General features: G+C 39.2%; 3 protein-coding genes across 5 annotated transcripts; 2 read left to right on the top strand and 1 right to left on the bottom strand.

The window, feature by feature from the left end:
- The first annotated feature begins 146 nt into the window (after positions 1-146).
- Positions 147-2562, top strand: LOC144023075 (sperm acrosome membrane-associated protein 4-like). Of its 2 annotated transcripts, none has more exons than XM_077528373.1 (4): positions 147-225; positions 1014-1093; positions 1191-1310; positions 2260-2562. In XM_077528373.1, the coding sequence occupies exons 2-4, from the start codon at positions 1042-1044 to the stop codon at positions 2481-2483; spliced, it is 396 nt and encodes a 131-aa protein (XP_077384499.1). In that variant the 5' UTR covers positions 147-225; positions 1014-1041; the 3' UTR covers positions 2484-2562. The 2 variants fall into 2 exon arrangements, with proteins under 2 accessions (XP_077384499.1, XP_077384498.1); XM_077528372.1 differs by having other exon boundaries at positions 147-547.
- Positions 2563-2572: 10 nt separating this feature from the next.
- Positions 2573-12212, bottom strand: notchl (notch receptor, like). 2 transcript variants are annotated; one of them, XM_077528363.1, is made up of 12 exons: positions 12117-12212; positions 11646-11922; positions 10439-10583; positions 9495-9833; positions 8929-9161; positions 8383-8722; positions 6709-6848; positions 6518-6600; positions 6325-6448; positions 5796-5893; positions 4553-4875; positions 2573-3258 (listed from the first exon to the last, which is right to left on the bottom strand). In XM_077528363.1, exons 2-12 carry the CDS (start codon positions 11695-11697, stop codon positions 2751-2753), a joined length of 2385 nt encoding a protein of 794 aa, XP_077384489.1. In that variant the 5' UTR covers positions 11698-11922; positions 12117-12212; the 3' UTR covers positions 2573-2750. The 2 variants fall into 2 exon arrangements, with proteins under 2 accessions (XP_077384489.1, XP_077384490.1); XM_077528364.1 differs by having other exon boundaries at positions 6518-6579.
- A 92-nt stretch (positions 12213-12304) lies between these two features.
- tap1 (transporter 1, ATP-binding cassette, sub-family B (MDR/TAP)) lies at positions 12305-23280 on the top strand. The gene is made up of 13 exons (XM_077527988.1): positions 12305-12498; positions 13571-13905; positions 15535-15766; positions 15976-16096; positions 16185-16315; positions 18025-18230; positions 18424-18621; positions 19721-19849; positions 19927-20121; positions 20758-20931; positions 21680-21839; positions 22132-22268; positions 22928-23280. The coding sequence occupies exons 2-13, from the start codon at positions 13573-13575 to the stop codon at positions 23120-23122; spliced, it is 2211 nt and encodes a 736-aa protein (XP_077384114.1). The 5' UTR covers positions 12305-12498; positions 13571-13572; the 3' UTR covers positions 23123-23280.
- Positions 23281-23299: the final 19 nt, after the last annotated feature.

Raw genomic sequence — 23299 nt, 5'->3', positions numbered from 1 at the left:
TTCATTTTCTGTTTTGAAGATGAAACATGAACATGAAGTTCCTCAATGTGACACCATTGTCCGAACTGTCCAATCACCAAGCAGCTTGTCCTGATTCTTCTTAGATTGTTGCTATGTCACAATACACTGTGGAAAAAAAGAAGGAAAAAAAAACAAATCAGCGTTTATGTTAATATATTACGTATTGGGGTTTCATATTACGTCAAAGGTGAATAAGTCTTTGAGGTGAGTTGTTAAAAAAAAAAAAAAGTAAACTTTGAAAACGTGAACTTGGCTTAATGTGCTAAATTTAAAAGTAGAATCGTGTTGCCACAAAGCCATATTAATGCATCACAGATACAGTGCTTGAAAGTTAGATATAGAATCTTAATTAGCCCTTAGTGTTGTAAATCGATATGTTAAAAAATGGTTATTGAGGAATGAGGACCCTTAATCTGAACTAAGGCGCAAGAACACACCAGTCTGTCTCTTACTGTTATGGTGGAACAATTTCTAAGTTATGGACAATTATTTATTTAATTAAACATAACACCTAAATCATGATGAGCTATTGAAAATGGTTAACGTTTTTTTTTCTGTTTTGTAGATGACATATTTGTCTTTACTGTTAAAAAAGTTAAACATAGAAATTAGATAAACATATCGTGATTATAGATAATCAGATCAGATTGTGAAATTCAACAGCAAGCTGAAGCCATTCTGAAGTGGACAAGTTTGCCTCTGTTCTCTATTCCGTGCCTGTCATGAGACTGCATGTCAACTGACCATACACTGAATGTTGCTCATTAACACGCCATGATTTAATAAAGCTAGAATATGACTTCAAAATATAACATTTCTACTCACCCATTCATCTTAAATTGAGTTTAAGCGCTAAACTATTTTCCTCACTATGAATATTTGCGTAATATTGTATGCGAGGCTGTCCAGACAAACAACCCTAATGTCATTTAAAAGTTAGCCGAGGAGGCGTTTTTGTAGCCCAAAAAGTGAAAGTGCAGTCTGTATTTTAGGGTCAAACTGCAGTGAACCGTCTCGGAGATGGCGCACCGGCTTGGCCTTCTACTTTTACTCCTTACAATTCCATCTGTGGGTAAGTTAACTCGTATATTATCATAAGAGAGTCATGTGAATAATCCACATATTATAATTGCATTGATTAACATGACCCATTTTTTTGGGTTCTTCAGTTCCTCTCTTCTGCTACACGTGTGTGTTTCCTGCCATCTCGCCACTGGACTGCATCAGGTTTCCTCTCTTATGTCCTGCCGGCCAAGTCTGCTTGTCCAGCAAAGTCGTGGGCCAGAACGGTGAGGTCTTCCATTTGCTTTAGAAAGGGTTATCATTTGAAATAATACCAGCAGTTGGCTGTCTTTAATTCAATCCAAGTTTTTACTGTCTGTATGGATGTTCCCTTTTTTTCTTATTGGCCCCACAGTGGAGGGGGCCAAAGTAAGCAGCGGCTCATTTACATGAAAGGGGCACACCTCCTCAAAAGTCTCATTTTAGTAAAAGGCTTAAAATAGGGTTTGAATTATGCTTATTTTTTCATCTTTTGGGTATTTTGACATAAGCATGTCCTCCCTTGTACTTGATTAGTCAAAATGTCTCCTCCATATTTGGGAACATAAAGTGCCAGATTGCACTGTGAAATTTGAAAACAACAGCAATTATTTAAAAAAAATAAAAATAAATACATGAATTTGAGTTGAAATAATTTTCACGTTTTGTTTTTGTTTTTGTGTAATAGTCATCTAATTTGGATATGTTGCAGCACACTAGATTTCACTCCTAAACCGGAAAACATCTTGAATTATTTTCCAGGGAGAAACTGGTATGAAAAACATTCATAGGGAATTGCCCAAGGTTGTGTCCTTTGCCCACTTTAATTCGAAAATACATATCTTTGAACTGCGAGTTACGAAAACAACTAGAATTGATCGGAAAAAGACAAACTAATTAAATCGACTGCTATATAAAATGTTAGGAATTGCCCAATGTTCCGTTCTTAACTTAGCTGTAGCACCAATTTCCATGATTTTGTTTGGATGTACAAATTTTAGCATTCCCACATTAAATAAGAAAAAAAAGTCATCTTCTGATAGTGAAATGCTTTATCAAAAGGACCTCCCTAGAATTCTGTCAGCCACTTATGTTTGACGAGTTGTTTTGTGAAGAATAGTCATTATGACACCTGAGAACTGTTTAAATGACGAGAAAGAAAGAAAGAAAAATAGTTTAATCACGTTTTATTTCCAGGAGAATTCCGTGTGGTGATTTACGAGAAGAGCTGCGTCCTGCCCGCCTTGTGCGGTGTGTCAGGCCAAAAGTCCATCATGGGACTCAACTTCACCTTCACCAACAAATGCTGTGACACGCACCTGTGCAACAGAGGGGCAGCTGCTACTGCCACGCGCATTGTCAGCGCCACCTGCTGGTCGGCGACTCTACTGGCTATTTGTGCGTCTTCTCTGAATAGCTGAGAATTGCTTCTCTTCAATTGGTTTGTGGATAACAGGCTGTGCAACATTAAAAGTGACATTATCCTCCTGACACAAAAAAGTCTGAATCATTTTGTACAAATATGTTTAATATAACAGATGTACAACGGCTGATAACATAATTAACAATGTTTTTCTATAAATCCCTCTATAACTTGGGTTTGACCAACCACGTGTTTGGAACGTATCCGCTACGATAACGGATATTAACTGTATTTGCATATTTTTTGCTTTTTTGCTTGGTGCTTTCTACAAGGCTGTCTGTGTGGCATCATTGGCATTATTTGACCTCTCTGCCCGAGATTTGGGCTCTGAACCTGGGGCGCTAACGTTAGCTTGCTCCACTCTGCCGCCGCCGTCGTTGCTTCCGCCGTTCACGATTGTCTGGGTCGCGGGCTCCGGCGGAGGTGAAACGATCACTCGTTCGATGTGCTCATTGGCTGTCCGTTCGGTCACAATCAAGTAATTGGGTTCCAATTGGTGGGAGCTGGAGCGGCGCTGCAGTGCATGCTGGGTACATGAGAAGGAGCGCTGCCGGGGAGCTGGCTGCGGCGATAGGAAGTGAGGTGTCACCGCCCTGGGGGCTTCCTGCTGCCTTTCTCGGTCCTCATCCTCCGAGGTGACCTCCTGCAAGGTGCTGATGGGTCGGGGGGAGCGGCCCATGACTCTGGGGGGCACCAAAGCGGTCGCCGATTGGTTGAGCTGTGGTCGCCAGTTTTGAGGGGATGGATATTGGACGCTGCCCATGGACCAGTTACTGTCAAGACATCATTTCAGTTGAATGTTATCATTGGATAGAGCTTCTTTCACCAATTATGCCAACAATTGGTTTATAAAACATTTAAGGAGTTCCTCAAGGTTCTATCTTTCGTACACTTTTATTTTCCATTTACATTCATTACACCAAGTACCAGATAACTGTGTGAATTGTCAAACCTACTAGAATTGTTAGGGAAAAATAAATCAGAAACTTTCCTATCAAAAAAGCCATTTTAGTCCAAATAAATAACCAAAATTGTGTCTGGAACTGCAAAAATATTTGAAGATTATGATGAAGGAAACAGTATGTTAGCTAATTAGAGCGGCACCACAAACGACGCAAAAATATGCAGCATCCAATACTTTGACATTCATTTTTTTCTACCTTTCGTCTTTAGTTTTCTGATCTTTTTTTGCGTGTATTATTTCATACTTCATTTTTCATACATTTTTAGAGTTTACTGCCTTTCTGACATTTTTGGCTATTTTGTGGACGTATTACAGTAATTTTCTGCCTGGTTTCTTTTTTCAAATTTATGACATTTTTGGCAATTCTGTGGACATTTTATTGCAACTTTCGGGATTTCTTTTTTTTTTTTTTTTTTTTACATTTTATCGTTACTTTTCACATGTTTTCTTTGCTTTTTTTAAAAAAATTTGTGACTTTTTTGTGGTGATTTTTTTTTAAACATTTTATGATAGTTTTCTTCTTTTGTTTTTGGATATTTTAGCTGCTTTTTTTTTTTCCTTTGTTGTTGTTTTTTTTTTAATATACATTTTCTGACTCTTTTTTTTTTTTGGCATTCCCAAAAATATTTTATTGTAATTTTCTGCCTTATTTTGTTCTTGGAAATTTGAGGTTATTTTCTTCTGCCTTTTTTTTATTCAAACTCTGACATTTTTTGGCAATTTCATGGACATTTTATGGTAAATTTCTGCTTTTCCTCTTTATTTTTGGACATTTTATGATCACTTTTTGGAAATTTTTTAGGTAATTTTTAAAACACTTTTTCATCTTTTTCCTCACACCTTAAAATGACATTTTTTGGAATATTTATTCATTCAAAAATCTAAATCATGAATTCATTTGAAGAGTATTTTATCGAAAAAATACAAATATGTAAAAAAATAATTTAATTTCAAGATTACAGGGAGCCACAGGAGAGGGACTAAAGAGCCGCAGGTTGCAGAACCCTGGTTGAAGCAAATATTGTGTTTTTTAATTTGTAAATCTTGCCTCTTAGTAAGTTTTCTCCAGCCACACACTGACATGTCACATTTGTAGCACTTACCTCTGCGGCGATGATGTCATATCTCGATGTGCCACAATCCCCGAGAAGGAGGCACTCCGTCCTTGTGTCCCGACCCATGGAGAGTACATGAGCGCCCGCTCCTCCCACAGCATGTCGTTGGCTGCGTCCACGGTGGTGGGCCCTCTCTGGATCTGGTGGGCCAGCAGGAGCTCCAAGACTTGGTGGTGCAAGCCTTCCCTGGCTACGTCTACGGGGTGGCGCCCTCTGCGGTCGTGGAGCTCCAAGTTGGCACCGTGGAGGAGCAGCAGCCTGGAGGTGTCGTAACAGCCGTAGAAGGCAGACAGGAAAAGCGGTGTCTCACCCTGGTGGTGAAATACAGTGAAATCTTGTTTAATGTTTATCAGAGAGGATACAGTGATACACAATTCACAGTTTATGAATTCACCTACCCTGATTTGTCTGTAAATTTGACTCTAAACAGAGTAAAATTTACACTTTGAAGACAATAAAATATTCAGAGTAAATTTTACTAAAAGTATTTAGTGTGTATGAGAGAATTTGCCTATCCCATGAAAAAACAAACAAACTATTAATAAAGATTTTTCATTCATAAATTCTACGTAAATTTTGCAAGGAAAGATTTTGACTATATTTTACTAGTGTATTTAAAAACAACAATAAAAAAAAAAGAAGCTACACACGGGTTGAGGAACAAACTCATGACCTTTAGGTTGGTCAGACTGCCACTCTACCACCTGAGCTATGCCACTTCTACTGTTTGCGTATATCCAAAAGTTGGAGAGATTCCAGCTGACACAAGCGATATATTAACCCACACTAGGAGCTGCATGGCCCATTGAGTAGATTGGCTGTCTCCAAACTTTAAGTTTTGTGTTTGTTCCTCAACCTTTTGAGTGGCTTTTTTTTTTTTTTAAACTCTCTTCCTAGTGTAATTTGACTCTGTTTAGAGTGGGACTAAATAGACTCCGTTTAGAGTAAATTTACTCTGCAGAATTTCTAAAAAAAATAAATAAATGGATAAACAAAAAAACAAAAAAATCACCAGTTCCTTGTATTTGCGCTCTTACTAAAACACCCTGAGATGCCACAAGTTGGCAGCAAAGCGCCGTCTAACATAAAAGGAGTGCCTTGGCATCCTCTCGTGGTGTCTTGGTGCCAAGGTACAAGCTTCCTGGCTGGTTTTTGGAAATGAGTCTGCTTAAACTGAGGAGAACCATCATATTTACCCACTAAGAGTCAATATAACAGCTCACCACTGTACCTTATTATCTTGTAGGTCCACAGCTGCACCATAGCGAATGAGCGTCCTGGTCAGCGAGAGATGGTTCACTGAGCACGCCCAGTGTAGGGCCGACCTCCCTGAGAGAGGTAAGGTGCGTTCCCGGTGGAAGGTGGTGGGGATGGAAGAAGGGAATGAGTAAGTCAGCCTTTGAACAACCATTACACAAAAGAGTCCAGAGCGAGAATGGAGGGATGTGTTTGGGCATGGGCGCAGATGAAAAAGAGGAAAAAGAGGGAGACAATGCCAGGAAACAAAGTTAATGCTCGTTGATTAACTTTGTTCGGAGTCGGAGGAAGGCAACAGAGGGGCTGGAGGAGGAAGAGAGGGGAAGACATGGAAGGAAGAAGGAGGTAAGTTACTCCGTCTTCACCAAGAATGGTTGCCAAATGTCGCACTTCTTCAAGGTCTCAACCAGTGCTTCTCAAACTGTCGTTTTACTCCAATCTTTCTCTTTTTAGATCATAGATATATCATTATACTTCCAGTGTATTGTTGAGTATCATCTCACCAGTATGATCCGTGTTATTGACAGACACTCCAGCTCTGAGCAGCTCCAGAACCACTCGGTCCAGTCCACTGCGCACCGCACGGATCAGAACCACAGAACCGTCCGGGCCGCACCACTCTGCAGACTGATCACCGCACAACATATGTGACATTTATATACATAATATCATAAAAGTATAAATGACATGAAAAACCTGTTGAGGGGGGCTGAGCAGAGGTGGAGGCATGGCGTTCGGGTCCCAGCCAAGGGAGGAAGCTGACGGAAATGTAAAAAGCACTGTAAAATGTGCAGTTGAAAGTACATTTCACCCTTGATGTCCTTGTGATGTGTTTGACATCAATGTGTGTTCATCTGCTCCATTTGTGTTGGATCGTGTCGTCTCACCTGGCGGAGGCCTACGAGGCTGCGATCCTCCCGCCCTGTAGTGTTTGATGTCCTCTTGGCGTCCAACCATCCTCACGTCCTCCACGGAGCTCTGCGTGAAGTCGGTGTCGCTGGCCATGTCTTGGTCCCTTTTGAGAGGCCTGTGGAAGACAGGGTTAAGATTACAACATCAGGTGCAGCGAACATACATTTACTCTCAATCCCGGAACCTTCAATGGGCACTAGAACCTTCTCTCAGAATTAGTACCTTTTCCCTGGACTTCAGCCTTCTTTCAGGACAAGAACCTTTTCAAGGCTAGACCATCTCTGAGAACTAGAATCTTCTCTTTGGGACTACAACCTTTTCTTGGGACTAGCACCTTCTTCCCGAGGGTCTATAACCCCTTCAAAAATAGTACCTTCCCTTGTGACTATAACATCTTCTCTGGACAACAACCATGTCTACTGACTAGAACCTCTTTATGAGGACTAAATACCACCCTGGGGACAATAATCTTTTCTCTGAGCTAGTACAGTCTTTTGGAACAAAAACCTCCTTTGGAACTAGAACCTTCATTAGACTCTAGAATATTCTCAGAACTAATACCTCTTCTGGGACTAAAACCTCTCAGGACTCGAGCCTTTTCTTCTGCATTACAATGTTCTCTAAAGATTGGAACCATCGCTGGGGACTGGATTTTCTCTAGTCCCTTCTCTTCAGAAGTACCTTGTCTTGGGACTAGCACCTTCTTTCTGAGCTACAACCTTGCCTACGGACTATAACCTCTTCAGAAACAGTACCTTTGTGAGTTGTGACTACAACGTTTTCTCTGGACAAGAACCATGTCTTTTGACTAGAACCTCTTTATGATAACTAAATACCTCTCTGGGGAATAGAACTTTTGTCGCGCTATAAAACCTTCTCTCAGAGTTAGTACAGTCTCCATCCATCCATCCATCCATCCATCCATCCATCCATCCATCCATCCTCCATCCATCCATCCATCCATCCATCCATCCCTCCGTCCATCCATCCATCGGTGGTATCCCAAGGCATTCCCAAGCCCGCCGAGAGACATAGTCTCTCCAGCATGTCCTGGGTCGTCCCCGGGGCCTCCCGCCGGTAGGACATGAATCTAGAATCTTCTCAGAACTAATACCTTCTTCTCGGACTAAAACCTTCTCTCAGAACTAGAGCCTTTTCTTTGCATTACAATGTTCTCTTAAGATTGGAACCTTCGCTGGGGACTGGATTCTTCTCTACTCCCTTCTCTTCAGAAGTACCTTTTTGGGAGTAGAACCTTCTCTAGGAACTTCAACCTCCTCATAGGACTACAACATTCTTTCTGAACTATAGCAGTTCCTAGTAAACAGAATCTTCTCTCAGAAGTAGTAGACCATTTTGGTACTAGAGTAGACCCTTTTCTCTGGATTACAAAATTGTCTTGTGAACACAACCAAGTTTATAAACTAAAACGCTCCATGGGGACAAGCACCTTCTCTTAGAACTAGTACTGTCTCCTAGGATAAAAACTTTCTCTCAGGATTATAATCCCCTTTGGGTATTAGAACCTTCTTTTTGAACTAGTACTTTCACCTGGGACTAAAACTGTCTCTAAGGATAAAGTCTTAGTCCAAATTCCTGTCTTTTAGGAAGTACTGCACTTGTGTTCTCAGTAAAACCTTTGGTCTCACCTCATCCTCATGGCGTCTTCTCCCAGGGGTTCCCTCCTCCTCTTCTTTTCGGCCTCCTTGGCTTTTTTCTTCTTTCTGAGGCCCATCTTGTCTTTGTCTTTCTCCCGGGCCGGCCTTCCCCTGGCCTCCTGCTGGGTGGCGGTTGGCGTCCACTTGGGTTTGCCATCTGTGGTGGTGGAGCGATGGCTCACCCGCTGGCCTCCTGCTACCTGACCATTCCCCTCTCTCTGCCGCCTCTGTTGCCTCACCCGCCTCACCACCAGGAAGACCACCATGGCCAGGGCCAGCAGCAGTCCCGTTGATATGGCAACTACAGCCCACAGCCACGCAGGCGTTGGCTCTTTAACACAAAGCAATGGACACATGGGTCAACTCAAACCCATTTTAGGCTCATTTTAGACATTTTCAGAGTTTCTTAACGTCAAACCTGCTCAACCTATTTTGTCCGATTACTGCCATTTTTCTTCGAAGGAGACAATTTAAGGTTCATTCACTACCGAATTTGATGTGTTAACAAGAAACGGTGATCAACGATGCTACTAGTACCTTTGACATCCTGTTTTCTGGTCCCCTCCCCTTCCTGCTCGTCCCGGCTCCCTATTTCATCCTGGACACCTCGAATAGCGATGACAGGCTTTAGCTCCGGCAGGGCTGAAGAAGCGGTAGTCCTGCGCGACATGACTGCCCTCATGAAGCTGGCCGCCTCGGTGGCATGAGGAAAACATGTAGAGGGCTGGCGGGAACAGGGGCGGTTGTCCACTTGGAGAAAAATCAGGGAGCTGGGATACATGGAGACATTATTTAACATGGAGTGGGACAAAATAACCACATTACGTTGCATCAGACCGTTTTCCGTAATGAAGTATCGATGAGCTATCAGTAATTATGTTGATTTAGCCTCAGATGAAATTCAAGTTCATTATTGTTTTTTTTTAATTTAAAGTGGTATGTTTACATTATTAAATAAAAGCTCGTAAACCAGTGAAATAAGCTGAAATGGAGAACCCCAGGGCTCTGTGCTGGCTCCACTGGTTTTCCCCTATATAGACCCACTATTCCTACTCAATTTTTTATTATTATTATTATTATTTTTTTTTTTGCGTAACGCTCACCCATTTGCGTCGCCGGCTGACTTCTTAGCCAGCAGGTCGACAAGCTGCTGAGGGTCAAAGTCGAACAAGCTCCTGTCAGCAGAGAGTGGCGCCGAGCCCCTCAGTGCCAGGGGGGTCCGTAGCACAACGGTGAGTGCCCACAGCAGTGATGTGTTGGTGAAGGTGAATGCGCCGCCTTTGTGCGGAATGGCGGCATGCACCACCAGGGTTCCTTTGGCCCACAGGGTGCTCTGATGAGCTGAGCAGTCGCCGCCGTCCCACCCGCAGGCGGCGCTGTCGCAGCCCTTGTCGCACTGAGCGTTAGCGTAGTGGTTGCGGCAATATGGAATGTGGCCTGGACTAACAAGCAAAAAGCGTCACATTTATTGAGTACACTTGTATAATCTTTCCGTGGAATCTGTTGGTGGAAGCAAGGGAGAAATTAATGCAGGCCTATTTTTTTATTTTTTTTTTCAGTCAATTGAAAGATGCTTAAAAATAATTCAATAATAGTACATTAAATTAAAAATAACTTTTAATTAAACAATACTGGTAGAATATTACATTAATATTAAGAAAATTACTTAAAAAATGAATCAAATTCTAGTAATTAAAATGAAATTTAGTTGAAAAAATATTAGTTGATCATTTTTAAAATAAAATAGAAATAATGAAGCATAAAATTATGAAATATTTTACAAAAATGAACAGGTTAAAACAATCTAATTAAAATATCTTATTCGTTAATGTTCTATGTGTATTTTAAAGTAAATTAAAGATTTTAAATAATGTTACAAATAATTTAAATACATACAAAATAAATCTATTTTAAAAATAAAATAAACATAAAAATAAATATTTTCACAAAATGAAATAACCATTATATATATATAATAAAATAAATCAATTACTTCTTCTTGCGCAATTGTCTCTTGTATAACTTCAATATGATGAAAAAGTCTCACTTGCAGTGTCCCTTGTCCTTTAGGCAATCCATTCCATCCCGGAGACACTCGGGCTCCATGCACTCCCTGTCACATGACCCATCCCCAAATTTGTCTTTACACTTTCTGCTGGCGGGACACTGTCCCCATGGGTCATTGGACACCACTGTGGATACACAGATACACAACAAAGTTTGTCCCTTTTAGCACTTTATCACCTATAGTGACTTAATGGTTTGTTCTACTTGATTTTCTGCAAATATACCAATTGTGTTTCTTTTGCAATCGCACCATCTGTGTGGGTGACACAAATAACGGCTCTCATTGTCTTTCAGCATGAATACAGTTCAAGACGTGACGAGTGCTTCCTGATGTTGGCGTGTTAAATGGGAACAGGAAGTGAGGCCGGGGAGGCCCGGCATCAACAGGAAGTTTCCAGGGGAAGCCAATAGCAAACGGGAAATGGAGTCGGCGCTGGATAAAGGTCAGAATTGATCGCCGTGGCAACGGGGTATGTGATGGAGAGGGACAATGGGGCTTGGCAGGTGGGTGTGGCACCGCAAACACACAACGTCATAGGTGTTGAGTGAAGTGCAAATTACACCAGTGACCCAAATGAAAAATTCAAATGTATCCCACTGTGTAATAAAATATAATCTATCATTTAATCCATCCATCCATTCATCCATCCATCCATCCATCCATCCATCCATCCATCCATCCGTTTTTTTTTAAATCCTTCCCCACATTATTTATACTGTGTTACGCATGCATTAAGGCTGAACAATTTTGAAAAATAATGTAATTGCAATTTTTTTCCCTCAATTTTGCCATTGCGATTTAATATGTGAATATTTTTTCAAGCTCCTCTTCCCATATATTCTTTAACAAACACAAGCAATTAATTAATCTGTATTAATTACCATAAACAATATGAGATTTCTTATACATAAATGTTTTGGAGTTTGAATATTGCATTCCACTACATTGTGATGTTAATTTGAATTTCATTAATTATTCAGACCTAGTGGCCGGCCATCCATCCATCTATCCATCCATCAAGCTATATCATCAGATGTTGTAGTACCTTCAGTGACAGTCTGAAATCAAAACTTTCCTCAAACAAGTGATTTTCTATCAGCATCAATGTCGAAATTCAAGACGTTGCTCCACATTATAACGAGAGTGCATTAAATGATATAAAAAAGACAAGTTTCCTGACTGTTACCTTGTCTTGTGCAGCTCAGTCCCAGGAGAATGAAGAAGTGCAGAGTCGACATCTTCAACACATCCAGCTGCTTATTAGCACTTAAAACTTTTACCACTCCAGTGTTAACGCTTCTAACAGCTCATATGGCCAGCAACAACAGCAGCAACAGCAGCTGCACCTTCTTCTCACTCCAACACCCACTCCACTTGGTTCACCAGACCTTCTCCTTCTTCTTCTTTTTTTTTTTGTTTTGTTTCCTGGAGGCCCTTGCGGATATCTGGACGACTTCCTGCCACTGTGTGCAGAAGAATAGAGCGTCTGTGACTCACAATGTCAAATGCATTGGCAAAAAAAAAAAGAAAAAAAGAAAAAAAAAGAAAAGAAATAAAAGTGCGTGTGTGTGTGGGGGGCATAGTGGAAACAATACTGTTTTAAAACTTAAAATCATAGCGTCGGCTTACACTTGACGAGAACTATATGTCAACATACCTCACAATTTAACTTTATCTTGCCCTTAAAAAAAGATAGCTATCTATCTCGTTAGCTCGTTTGGTTGTACTGTCACACACCGCTCCCGATAATGACAGGTGGAAAGATCAAAATAGGTAGTTTGTCCAAGTCATGATGCCGTAGACACCGACTACTTCCGCGTGCAGATCAGGTATCCAGATCTATCGCCACACTTTCTCTTTCATTCTGACGCCGAGCAAGAACAGTCGGTCAGTCGCTTGAGAATGCGTTGATGTTTTTAGAATATAAATATATATATATATTCCTATCACAATCTTGTATTTATATATATTTATATACAATTTGTATCGACGAGATTGCACCTTGAGGACTGTTCGGCGCCGTTGACATTTGACGTACAGTAAGTACACAATACACAAGTGGAATGACTGAGTATTTTTTCACACTTTCACGTATTGACACTTTTATACTCGCTAATATTCACATGCAACATCAGGTTTTGGTTTAAGTGAAAAACCTTATTAATAGGACTTTGTTGTAGGTGGTGAATGTGAAAGTGAAACTGAAAAGATCCCATTCCAGTTGCAATGGAAATCCCCTAAAACTTAAACACAGTATACACTTCTTAAAAAAAGTTCGACATTTAGGAATTTGGCTTTGGGGTGAGTTTGAGAATGAGGCAAAAATGCACTTTGCCCACACGTGCGCTACATTTGACCTCAAAACTTTTGAATGTCCAACTTTTGAATTGCGTGTACCCCCCCCCCCCCCCCCCCAACGTGCATTTCTACGGAGCCCCGAAGGTGACATGGTAGGAAATTAAAAAAAATACTTTTTTTGTACCATGTCTCCTTAGGGGCTCGGTACTAATACAATGTACGATCGTCATAATAATAAAAGTGATGATTATAATAAAAAGATAAAATAATTTGATCTAATTGAATTTTCCTGTAATAAAAGTCTAAATGATTAAAAGTCATCATGTTAATACAATCATATTGGTAAAAAACAAAAAAAACTTAAAATCAGTTTTTTAAATCTAGTTACGAATACAAGCAAATTATTTTTGAAATATAAAATCAATAATCATGTAATATTTTGGATATTTAATACAAAATGTGCTTTCGTGCAAAATTGCAATTTTCGGCCGGGTTTTGTTTTTATATTGTATTTTACATGACTGTATATTGTATTTTGGATGTCTTAATTGCACCACACTTTGAGTTGTACTTTTATGTCTTAAAAAAGCTGTATAAATAAAATTGTATTCTATTTCATAATAATAATAATAACTGATAATACAATTATTTTATCTTCTACATTCAAAGTGGAAACTTTCTTGACGTCAAAATAATAGCAATGGCCGTCAACATGATGTAGTGCTAGATAATAAAACCACTTGTTAAGGTCATTGCATTGTGCAGGTGGTGTACATTAATATTATGTTTTAGTATGATCTCTTCTCTGTGCAGACATGTTCAAAGTGAGCGCCTTGTTGTTCCCGTTGCTGTTTGCAAGCGTGGACGTGTGCATTCTGAGCATCCTGCGCTCCCTGCAGCTGTCGCCACAATTCTTCCGCTTATTCCCATGCCCGCCACTCATCGCATTATGGGGAGGAAAGTTGACTAGGGCCACCCTCCTCCTTCTGCTGCTTCTCCCTGCCAACAGTCCCTCGTGGGTCAGAGGCTTCGGTGCGCTCCAGACCGTCCTGGTCCTGTGCTTGCACCTGCCGACGTACGTGACGCTCCTCCATGCTCTCGGCTGGGCCGCCGAGGAGGAGATGTGGGGGTGGCACTCCTGGGAAAGGGTGAGCTATAAACACATTTTCATGGAATTTGGGGAAAAAATGCAGTGCTTGGGACTTATAAATTCCAGGACCCTTTAGTCCTTGATACTTGAATTTACTTTTCTATAAATACCAAGACCTAAAGGCTTCTGGAAGTTAAGATGGAAAGGATTGGAAAGGAACTAGAACTAAATTAGGGTGGCCCTGCAGTGCAAAACGCAACAAAAAAAACTGACACATCAAAAAACACAAAAAAACAAACAAACAAAAACCACCATACACAGTAACTCAAAAAACACATAAACGAAAAGGTAATCACAAACACAAATCAGAAAACACAAACACAAAAAAACAAAAAACAACAAATATGTAATCGCAAACACAAATAAAACCAATACAAAATATGAAACAAAACAACAAAAAGCAATCTCAAGCACAAATCAAGAAACACAAACACAAAATATGAAAGAAAAAAGTAATCACAAACACAAAAAACCCACAAAAAATACAAAATAAAAAAAATAAAAAATAAAAATGTAACGCAAACACAAATAAAAAACACAATCACAAAAAACAAAAATGTAATTGCAAACACAAATCAAAAAACACAAACACAAAAACCGGAACAAAACAACAAAAAGGTTACCGCAAAAAAAGAAAGAAAGAAAAAAAAAAAGTTACCGCAAACACAAAACGAAAAACCGCAACAATAATACCATAATACCATAATACCAACAATAGTCTCAATATTGTAAAAAAAAAAAAAAAAAAAAAAAAGAGCTCATACCAAAAAAACCCACAATATTGTGTTTTTGTACATTACAGCAATTAAAAATGTAAAAATATTATATATATTATATTATATAAAAAATATATAAATATAATATATAGATTGAGGCACTAATACAAGCATTACAATAAATTCATACATTTTTTATTATTAATCAAATTAATAAGTTGATTAACAAATAATTAATTTAATTAAATAAGAAATTAATACATACAATAAATTGAGTTCCTCCACATATTGACTCTGTTCACAAGCATATTATGTTCCCCTTCATCTGACCATTATCGTGGATTTGAAACATAGAACATACAATCAGTCGTGAGTATGTTTCCTCCTGCCCTCCTCCTCCCCCCACCTACCAACTACTGCCATTAGGAAAATGTTGCCGTTGTTCGTTTTGTGTTTGCGGTAACCTTATTTGTTGTATTGTTTGTGTTTTTTGATTTGTGTTTGCAATTACGTTTTTATTCTTTGCATTGTTTTTTGTTTGTTTTTTGATTTGTTATTGTGATTACTTGTTTTGTTTAGCATTTTGTGTTCGTGTTTCTTTATTTGTGTTTGCGATTACCTTTGCGTTTTTTTCTTATCTTGTGTTGGTGTTTTCTGATTTGTGTTTCTGATTACCTTTTTGTTTGTTTAATTTTTGATTTGCTGTGGTGTTTTGATGTTTTGTGGTTTTTTGTTTGTTTGTTTGTGTTTGTTGATTTGCAGTTGTGTCCGTTTTTTGTTTTGTGTCAGTTTTTTGTTTTTGCATTTTCCACTTCAGGGCCACCGTACTAAACATTAAAAAGTGCCAAAATGAAAGGTTCATGGAACTACTCGGCTCAATAAAGAGACTGACGTTGAGAACATTTGTGCAGGTGTTTCAGGGTTACCTGGTGACGTTGGCATCGTGGATCTACTGGACCCAATACGTCCAGTCTTTACTGCTGTCTTTGTCTCTCTCCGTGTCATCTGTGTGGAAGACGAGGAGCAAAACCCAAGAGCCCAAAAAAGACACCACTTCCTCTTTGAGGAGACTGTTGGGATTCATGCGGCCTCAACTTGGATGCTTTGTGACCGTGCTGCTTTTGGTGGGGCTCTCCTCCTTTTGTAAGTTCTTTCACATCACACATCAGGCACTTTTGAGTCTTCAAAAAACTAATGAGCATGTTTTCGAAAAGATCCCAGTCAATTTAGTCTACAGTAAACGTCAGAGTCAGCTTGTAAACATCCAAAACACATTTGTGTGGATCTACACGTTTTCTTTTACATCTCACTAAATCTAAAGTGTGATTGACACGCATGGTTGTGCTTCCAAGGTGAGATGGCGGTGCCGCTGTACACTGGTCACGTGACAGACTGGATCCAGAACCAGAACCAGGGGGCACCTGACGCGTTCACAGAAGCCATCACAATTATTGCAATCATGACAGTTGTCAGGTAAAAAAAAAAAAAAAAAGAAAAAAAAAGAGGATTTTCATCTCATTTGTGCATGTTCATTTGAAGAGTTGTTCTTGTTTTGTTCCAGTGCGGTGCTGGAGTTCATCGGGGACCTGATGTACAACGTCACCATGAGTCACATTCACGCGGCGGTACAGGGAGAAGTCTTCCAGGCTGTACTCAAACAGGAGATCGCCTTCTTTGACACCACCCCCACAGGTTATTCTAAGCTAGGGGGCTGCAATCTGTGGCTCTGGAGCCACATGTGGATCTTAAAAAAAATGTGGAAATTATATTTATTTATTTATTTATTCATTTATTTATTTATTTATTTATTTATTTATTTATTTATTTATTTATTTATTTATTTATTTTTACATATACATGAAAAGATTATTTAAATGAATGAATGATTTTGATTTAAAAAAAAAAAGAAATTAAATATTCAAAAAATGTTAATCCAAATTTGTAAGTTGTCAAAAAAGGAGAGATGAAAGGTGAACAAGATTTTAAAAATGACCTACAAATGACCAAAAAGGAAAGAAAAGCATAAAATTATTATAAAATGCCCATGAAATGGCCAAAAATGTTAGAGAATTGAATAAAAAAGACAGAAAAGAAAAGGAACCATAAAATGTCCAAAAACAAAAGAGGAAAGCCCACCAAATTACCATAAAATGTCAGAAAAGTGATAGAAAAAAAAGGTAAAAAAAAAAAAAGTCATAAAATGTCCAAAAAATGAGCGAGAGGCAGAAAATTGCCAGAAATATAAGAAATTTGACAGAAAGGCAAAACAGTCTCAAAATGTCTGAATAAAATAAAATAATCCAAAAACAGAAGACGAAAAGTAGAAGAAAATAAATCTCAACGTATTGAATGGTGCATATTTTTTTGTTATGGTGCAGCTCTATTTTGCTCTTGGGCACTCAGTACACACTAACACAATAAGTCACTGCTTCGTTCATTACGATGTTCAAATGTTTTGTGGCTCCAGACAAATATTTGGATATTTATTTGGCCTAAAATGACAGGAAAGTTTGCCGACCCTTGTTCCAAACGATGTAAAGAGGTGTGACTTATAGTCCAAAATATACAGTAATTCCACTTTATAAAAACAGTTTGTCTTTACATTCACTTTTAATGTTTAAAATAGTGCTGTTTTTCTTTATTAAAATCACCTGACATTTTTTTTTTAAATTGGGGTGGCATAATGGATTTTACGGAAGCGTATTGCATTCACTTGAAAAAAAAAAAAAACTCCTGTTTTTATGACAAATTTTTTGGGCAGTTTTTTTTTTTTTTAAGAGTATTTTTTTCTGTTTTTCTCAATATATTTTTTTCTGTTTGACTAAATATTTTTTTTTGTGTCATAAAAAAAACATTCCGAAAAACAGGAAAAAAAAATTATTCCAAAAAACAGAGCACCAACTTCTGTTTTTCAAAGTAATTTTTTTTTGGATGTCTGAACTCCAAATGACTTGTTGCAGACCACTGACCTTTATATATGACTGGATAGCCAATAGCCCATACAATATCACTTGGAGTTCATAGGTCCAAAAAATAATTACTCTGAAAAACAGAAGTTGGTGCTCTGTTATTTGGAATATTTTTTTTTCTGTTTTTTGGATTTTCTTTTTTTTTTTTCCTGTTTTTTTTAATAATGTTTTTTTTTTTAATGTTTTTGGAGGGGTTTTTTTTGTTTTGTTTTTCAGAATTTTTTTTTATGACAGAAAAAATATTCAGTAAAACAGAAAAAAAAAAATCCGAAAAACAGAAAAAATTTACAAGATTAGTCAGAAAAAACAGATGGTTTTTTTTTCCAAGTGAATGCAATACGCTTCCGTACAGATTAATGGCATTTCAATTGATTTCATAGGGAAAACTGAGTTCAAATTCAACTTATAAATGAATTTCTTGTGCTGTTGCAGGCGAGCTGGTGTCGCGCATCACCACAGACACCAACACTATGAGCGAAGCGCTGAGTCAGAGCCTGAGCCTGCTCATGTGGTACACGGGTCGTGTGCTCTTCCTGTTCATCTTCATGGTCAGGCAGTCGTGGAAAATGTCCCTGCTGACGTCCATGGGCCTGCCCATCATCTGGGTCGTGCCGAAGTTCACCTCACGCTATCACCAGGTAACTCACGCCGACGAGCTTTCAACAAACTTTATGTGTTTCAAAGACACTTTTCAATCTCTTAACATATTTTTTTAGCAACATAAAAAAAAAAAAAACTTCAGGGTCATTATTGAACATAACATACCTGTTTTGTTGTTCGCAAAAGACACCGAGTGCTGATTTGCTGTCTGACTTTCAACATTTTTTGTAGGCAATATCAGTAAAGGTTCAAGAGTCTCTGGCTAAAGCCAATCAGGTGGCCACAGAAACCTTTTCCTGTATTAAGACGGTGAAGAGTTTCGCCAATGAAGACGGTGAGACGGAACGCTACAGACGCTGTATGGAGGAATTGTACGCCCTGAACAAAATGGAGTCGGCGGCATATGCCACCACTACTTCGGCCAACAGCGTGAGTGAGGAATCGGATCATGCTTTTGTCTGAATACACTTTGACATGCTTTCTGTTTGAGTCACACTGGCAACATACAAAACATGTTTTCAAAGAGGAAGTCAACCCGCCCTAAAAAAATCTTGACAATAATTAGCATTATGCAGCCCCACTAGTCTAAATACGGTATTCTAATTAATATTGCGTTAGTGGAATTTGAGTTCAGCAGCTAAATGAAACAGTTTTGTCAATATCAGAAGGCGGCCATTTTACCACTTGCTGTCGACTACAGATGACATCAGAGTTGCTCAGGGCTCAGGCAGCGACCAATCACAGCTCATCTGTTTTCTGAAGCTGAGCTGCGATTGGTTGTTACCTGAGACCTGAGCAACTGTGATGTCATTTTTAGTCGACAACAAGTGACAAAATGGATGCCCCGTGAAATGGATAAAATTGGCCGAATTTTGCTGCATAACTCATATTCAGAATGTTATGTTTAGATTATAGTGAGCTCACATAAAACATATTATTGTCAAGAAATGTTTAAGCTTTACTTCCCCTTTAATCCAATCTTTCAATGGACCTAAAAGTACTGTAGTAAAAATACGGTATTCTAGTTAATATTGCGTTAGTGGAATTTGAGTTTAAATAACGCAGTTTTCTCAATATCAGAAGGCGGCCATTTTGTCACTTGCTGTCGACTAAAGATAACATCACTGTTGCTCAGGGAGAGACCAATCACAGCTCACCTGTTTTCTGAAGCTGAGCTGTGATTGGTTGTTACCTCATGAGCAACTGTGATGTCATTTTTAGTCAACAGCAAGTGGAAAAATGGCTGCCCCCAGTTTAGACTAGTGAGGTCACATAAAACATATTATTGTCAAGAAATGTTTAAGTTTGACTTCTGCTTTAATCCAATCTCTCACTGGACCTAAAGTACACGTTTTCATCAAGATTAAAAGCAGCTAGTCAGCTAACTTGTGTATGAGCAGTCAGGATAGCTCGTGTACTATTTACCATTGTCAGCATTCATCAAAAACACTTATTCAAAACTCACAACCTTATTACTTGTCTGTTTATCACATTTAGCATTATTTTTTGTATTGTGTTGTGTTCCCAGATGACCACACTAGTCATGAAGGTGTGCATCCTGTTCTACGGAGGTTTGCTGGTGACCCGAGGGACAGTCAGCAGTGGAGAGCTTGTCTCCTTCGTCCTTTACGAGCTTCAGTTTGCTTCTATTGTAGACGTGAGCCATCAATTCAAATAAGGGTGTTGTATACAGTATGAATAGCAAATAATCGCGTGTCATATGTGATATTTCAGGCTTTAATGCAATCATATCCTGAGGTGAAGAAGGCCGTGGGAGGGTCCGAGAAGATTTTTGAGTATTTGGATCGGAAACCTCAAATACCCCCGGATGGAACCTTGGCCCCCAAATGCCTGAAGGGACACGTTCAGTTCAAAAACGTCACGTTTGCCTACTCCAGCGACACAAATGGCGACAGTGTCATCCTGAAGGTTTGTTGCAACTCTCATGTTTTTGTAAAGATTGATTCTTTTTTTTCTTTTTAAACATCATTAAGTCTTTATTGAACTTATTGTGTGTAGGCGACTGTCGGCAGAGGATTTTTTTTGTTCTGTATCTTCTTTTTATAGCCGAAATACTTCCATATTACGGATTTTGACTTTCTTTTAGCGACTATGCCACTTTTTCCGCCCACTCCTCACGTCAAGCCTGTTTACAGAAGGGAGGGGGGAGCGCGAAAGGTAGCTTGCTATCTTTATGAAGCAAAACAAACGTTTGCTTGCGCTAAAAAAAATAAAAAAATAAAAACATCGCACGTCTTTCGATGTGGCTATCGCGCACGCGCACATCGTGATTGCGATGTCCAAACGATATATTGTGCAGGCCTACTGTGTCAGATAATCAATCTTCAAACAACTCAACTTGATTTTTCGTAAATGTTAAAGACACTTTCAGATCCTGTAGTGGACCTAATGTATGTGATTTTACAGTACAAACCCAACATTTTTATCCAACATAGACAACATAAAGTACACTTTACATTCTTCAACAGACCTAACTCACATAATTTGCAATTGCCAAAGAGACTTTAATCTTCTTTGAGGCTAACGTGGGCCTTTCATTACCAGGGTGTGTCCCTAGAAATTAAACCTGGGCAGATCACTGCGTTGGTAGGTCTTAACAGAGCTGGGAAGTCCACCTGTGTCAAGCTACTGGAAAGGTTTTACCAGCCTCAAGGTGGAAAAATTCTTTTGGATGGAGAGCCACTGGACAGTTACAAAGATGCTTATCTTCGGCAGAAGGTGAGTGGCAGCGGTTGAACGACTAAAGATTTTTTTTTGTAGTATACTGTTTATGAAAGTCACGTTTAAATGCCCAGTCTTCCGGTTTCACTCAGGAAAATGCAATTTTTAAATAAAGGATTTAAACAAACAAACTACTTCTCAATTTACAGATCTGGGCTTCTCTTAATGTGTGGTGGTGATTTTGTCCTAAACCCCCACCCCCCCAGCCTGTGTTTTTCCATTTTGTGTTTGTTTCGTAAACAGCGGGACGTTTCTGGGGAAAGACAGTGTTTACACCCCTCCAGCCAATCGCAGAGCGTGAGGGTGGCGTATCGCAAACGGGGCCGTGTGAATTTGTCGGCTGCGTGACGTCACTCCGGCGGGAATTTGACAGCACGCACGGATTTTTTTTTTCACTCACTCATTCACACATGTAAGCTTCTGTGAGCGAGTGAGTGAAAATAAATAAATAAATAATAATAATAATCTTTCCCCAGAAACCTCCCGCTGTTTACAAAACAAAACAAAATGGCAAAATACAGGCTGGGGGGGGGGGGGGGTTTAGAACAAAATCACCACCAAACAGTAACATAAGCCCAGATGTGTAGACTGAGAAAAAGTTAAAGTGTCTACATCCTGTATTTAAAAAGTGCATTTTCCTGAGTGAAAACGGCAGACCGGGCCTTTAAGTTAATTCACGTGAAAGTCAGTTATTTTCAAGAAATTACAGTACTTAAAATTTGGGCCATCCCACCACTGCCCTCAGATCTCAGTGGTAAGCCAGGATTGTGCCCTGTTCGCCCGTTCCGTGCGGGAGAACATCAAGTACGGCTGCCCGGACGCCACCGACGAGGACATGTACCAGACTGCCCGGATGGCAAGCGCCCATGACTTCATTATCGGGCTGTCCAAGGGCTACGAGACAGGTGCCGACACTCGGTTTGCAAAAGGGTGCAACATTTACGGAAAGTTTCCAGAAATTTTCAGTGCAAATAAAACTGGGTAATTTTGAAAAATAAATAAATAAATGTTTTCCCCAACGACATTTAACTTTATTCAGTTTTTAAATTCCATGTCTATTCCCCATGTAGTCCATATGTACATTCCCACGGAACATTTCCAACTTTGAAAATTCTCGGAATGTTCCCACCCTTGCCACCACCTGTTTTTCCAAGCGGATGTTGGTCATGTGATAACAGTTACTGCTCTGTTGTTCAGATGCTGGTGAGAAAGGGGGACAGCTATCCGGTGGTCAGAAGCAACGTATTGCCATTGCCCGGGCCTTAATTCGACAACCCACTATCTTGGTACTTGACAACGCCACCAGTGACTTGGACACCGAAAACGAACATAAGGTAATCCAGTTTCGCTGTTTTTTTTTTTGTTTTTGTTTTTTAACATTAAGACCTTTGAGAATCATCAACAGTACGTGATTTCATATATACCTGACACTCTATGATCATTTCTTCAGTGAATAAAAAATATCACTCCCGTCAGGCCAAAACCTCCTCTTGTCATATTTTTTTTCCCAAACAAATACTATTTATCAGTCCCCACATGGATTTGTCATTTCTACTAGTTATTGACCAATTCTAAGTGTTAAAAATTGCTTGCTCTTTTTGACGATTAAACCTTAACGTCTCAGCAAATGTCATTTGTTTGTATTCCTGAAGAGTGATGTTTTTTTTTTTTTTTTTTTTTTTTGATAAACCATCAAAACACTTTATCATCATCTGGACCTAAATGATCCGTTTTCATGAAGACGAAAGATAATTCAGAGTCTAACAAACCTACCGTGTTTGTCATAAACATCAAAAACACTTTTCAAAACATATTTTGTAAAACTGATTTATGAACAATCCCAGTGTGATTTTTCACAAGACACCAAGCACACTTTCTCCTAATCCATACCAATTTAAATGACATCATCTCTGGATTTTTTTTAAACTGACCTCCGAGTACCAAGACACCCGACAGCTTGTGCAAAATTTATTTTGGCCATTGTGCCCCACAGGTCCACCAAGCTTTACTGAGCCAGCGACTCAAGAATTGCTCCGTGCTGCTGATCTCCACCAAGATGAGCGTGGTGGAAAAGGCCGACCACATCATCGTTTTACAAGATGGCAAGGTCGAAGCTGAGGGCCCCCACCACCAGCTGCTGCAAAACAGCCAGCTCTATGCTCAGTTGGTGAAAAAGGAGGCACAATGAAGGATGCCATGTAGCAGGCCATATTTTTTTTATTATATTGTCTTTGTAATTCCACTCCAATGCAATGTCATTGTTTATATATGTTTGTGACTGTGAATACTGATTCTGTGACCATTTAATTTCTCTTACAGGATCAATAAAGTATGTGGCTGTCACAATGTCTCCTTTTGTGTCTCA

This window comes from Festucalex cinctus, chromosome 7, assembly GCF_051991245.1.
Source record: "Festucalex cinctus isolate MCC-2025b chromosome 7, RoL_Fcin_1.0, whole genome shotgun sequence".
In the NCBI taxonomy this organism is placed as follows: domain Eukaryota; kingdom Metazoa; phylum Chordata; class Actinopteri; order Syngnathiformes; family Syngnathidae; genus Festucalex; species Festucalex cinctus.
This window is presented reverse-complemented; position numbering and strand designations above follow the sequence as displayed.

Coding starts and splice junctions, on each gene's coding strand:
- LOC144023075 (XM_077528373.1), top strand. CDS start 1,042: ATGGCGCACCGGCTTGGCCTTCTACTTTTACTCCTTACAATTCCATCT. Junction 1,094..1,190: donor CCTTACAATTCCATCTGTGG/GTAAGTTAACTC, acceptor TGGGTTCTTCAG/TTCCTCTCTTCTGCTACACG. Junction 1,311..2,259: donor CAAAGTCGTGGGCCAGAACG/GTGAGGTCTTCC, acceptor TTTTATTTCCAG/GAGAATTCCGTGTGGTGATT.
- notchl (XM_077528363.1), bottom strand. CDS start 11,697: ATGTCGACTCTGCACTTCTTCATTCTCCTGGGACTGAGCTGCACAAGA. Junction 8,723..8,928: donor CAGAAAACAGGATGTCAAAG/GTACTAGTAGCA, acceptor TTTGTGTTAAAG/AGCCAACGCCTGCGTGGCTG. Junction 6,601..6,708: donor GCCTCGTAGGCCTCCGCCAG/GTGAGACGACAC, acceptor CACATTTTACAG/TGCTTTTTACATTTCCGTCA.
- tap1 (XM_077527988.1), top strand. CDS start 13,573: ATGTTCAAAGTGAGCGCCTTGTTGTTCCCGTTGCTGTTTGCAAGCGTG. Junction 16,316..18,024: donor CTTTGACACCACCCCCACAG/GTTATTCTAAGC, acceptor GTGCTGTTGCAG/GCGAGCTGGTGTCGCGCATC. Junction 18,231..18,423: donor TCACCTCACGCTATCACCAG/GTAACTCACGCC, acceptor CATTTTTTGTAG/GCAATATCAGTAAAGGTTCA.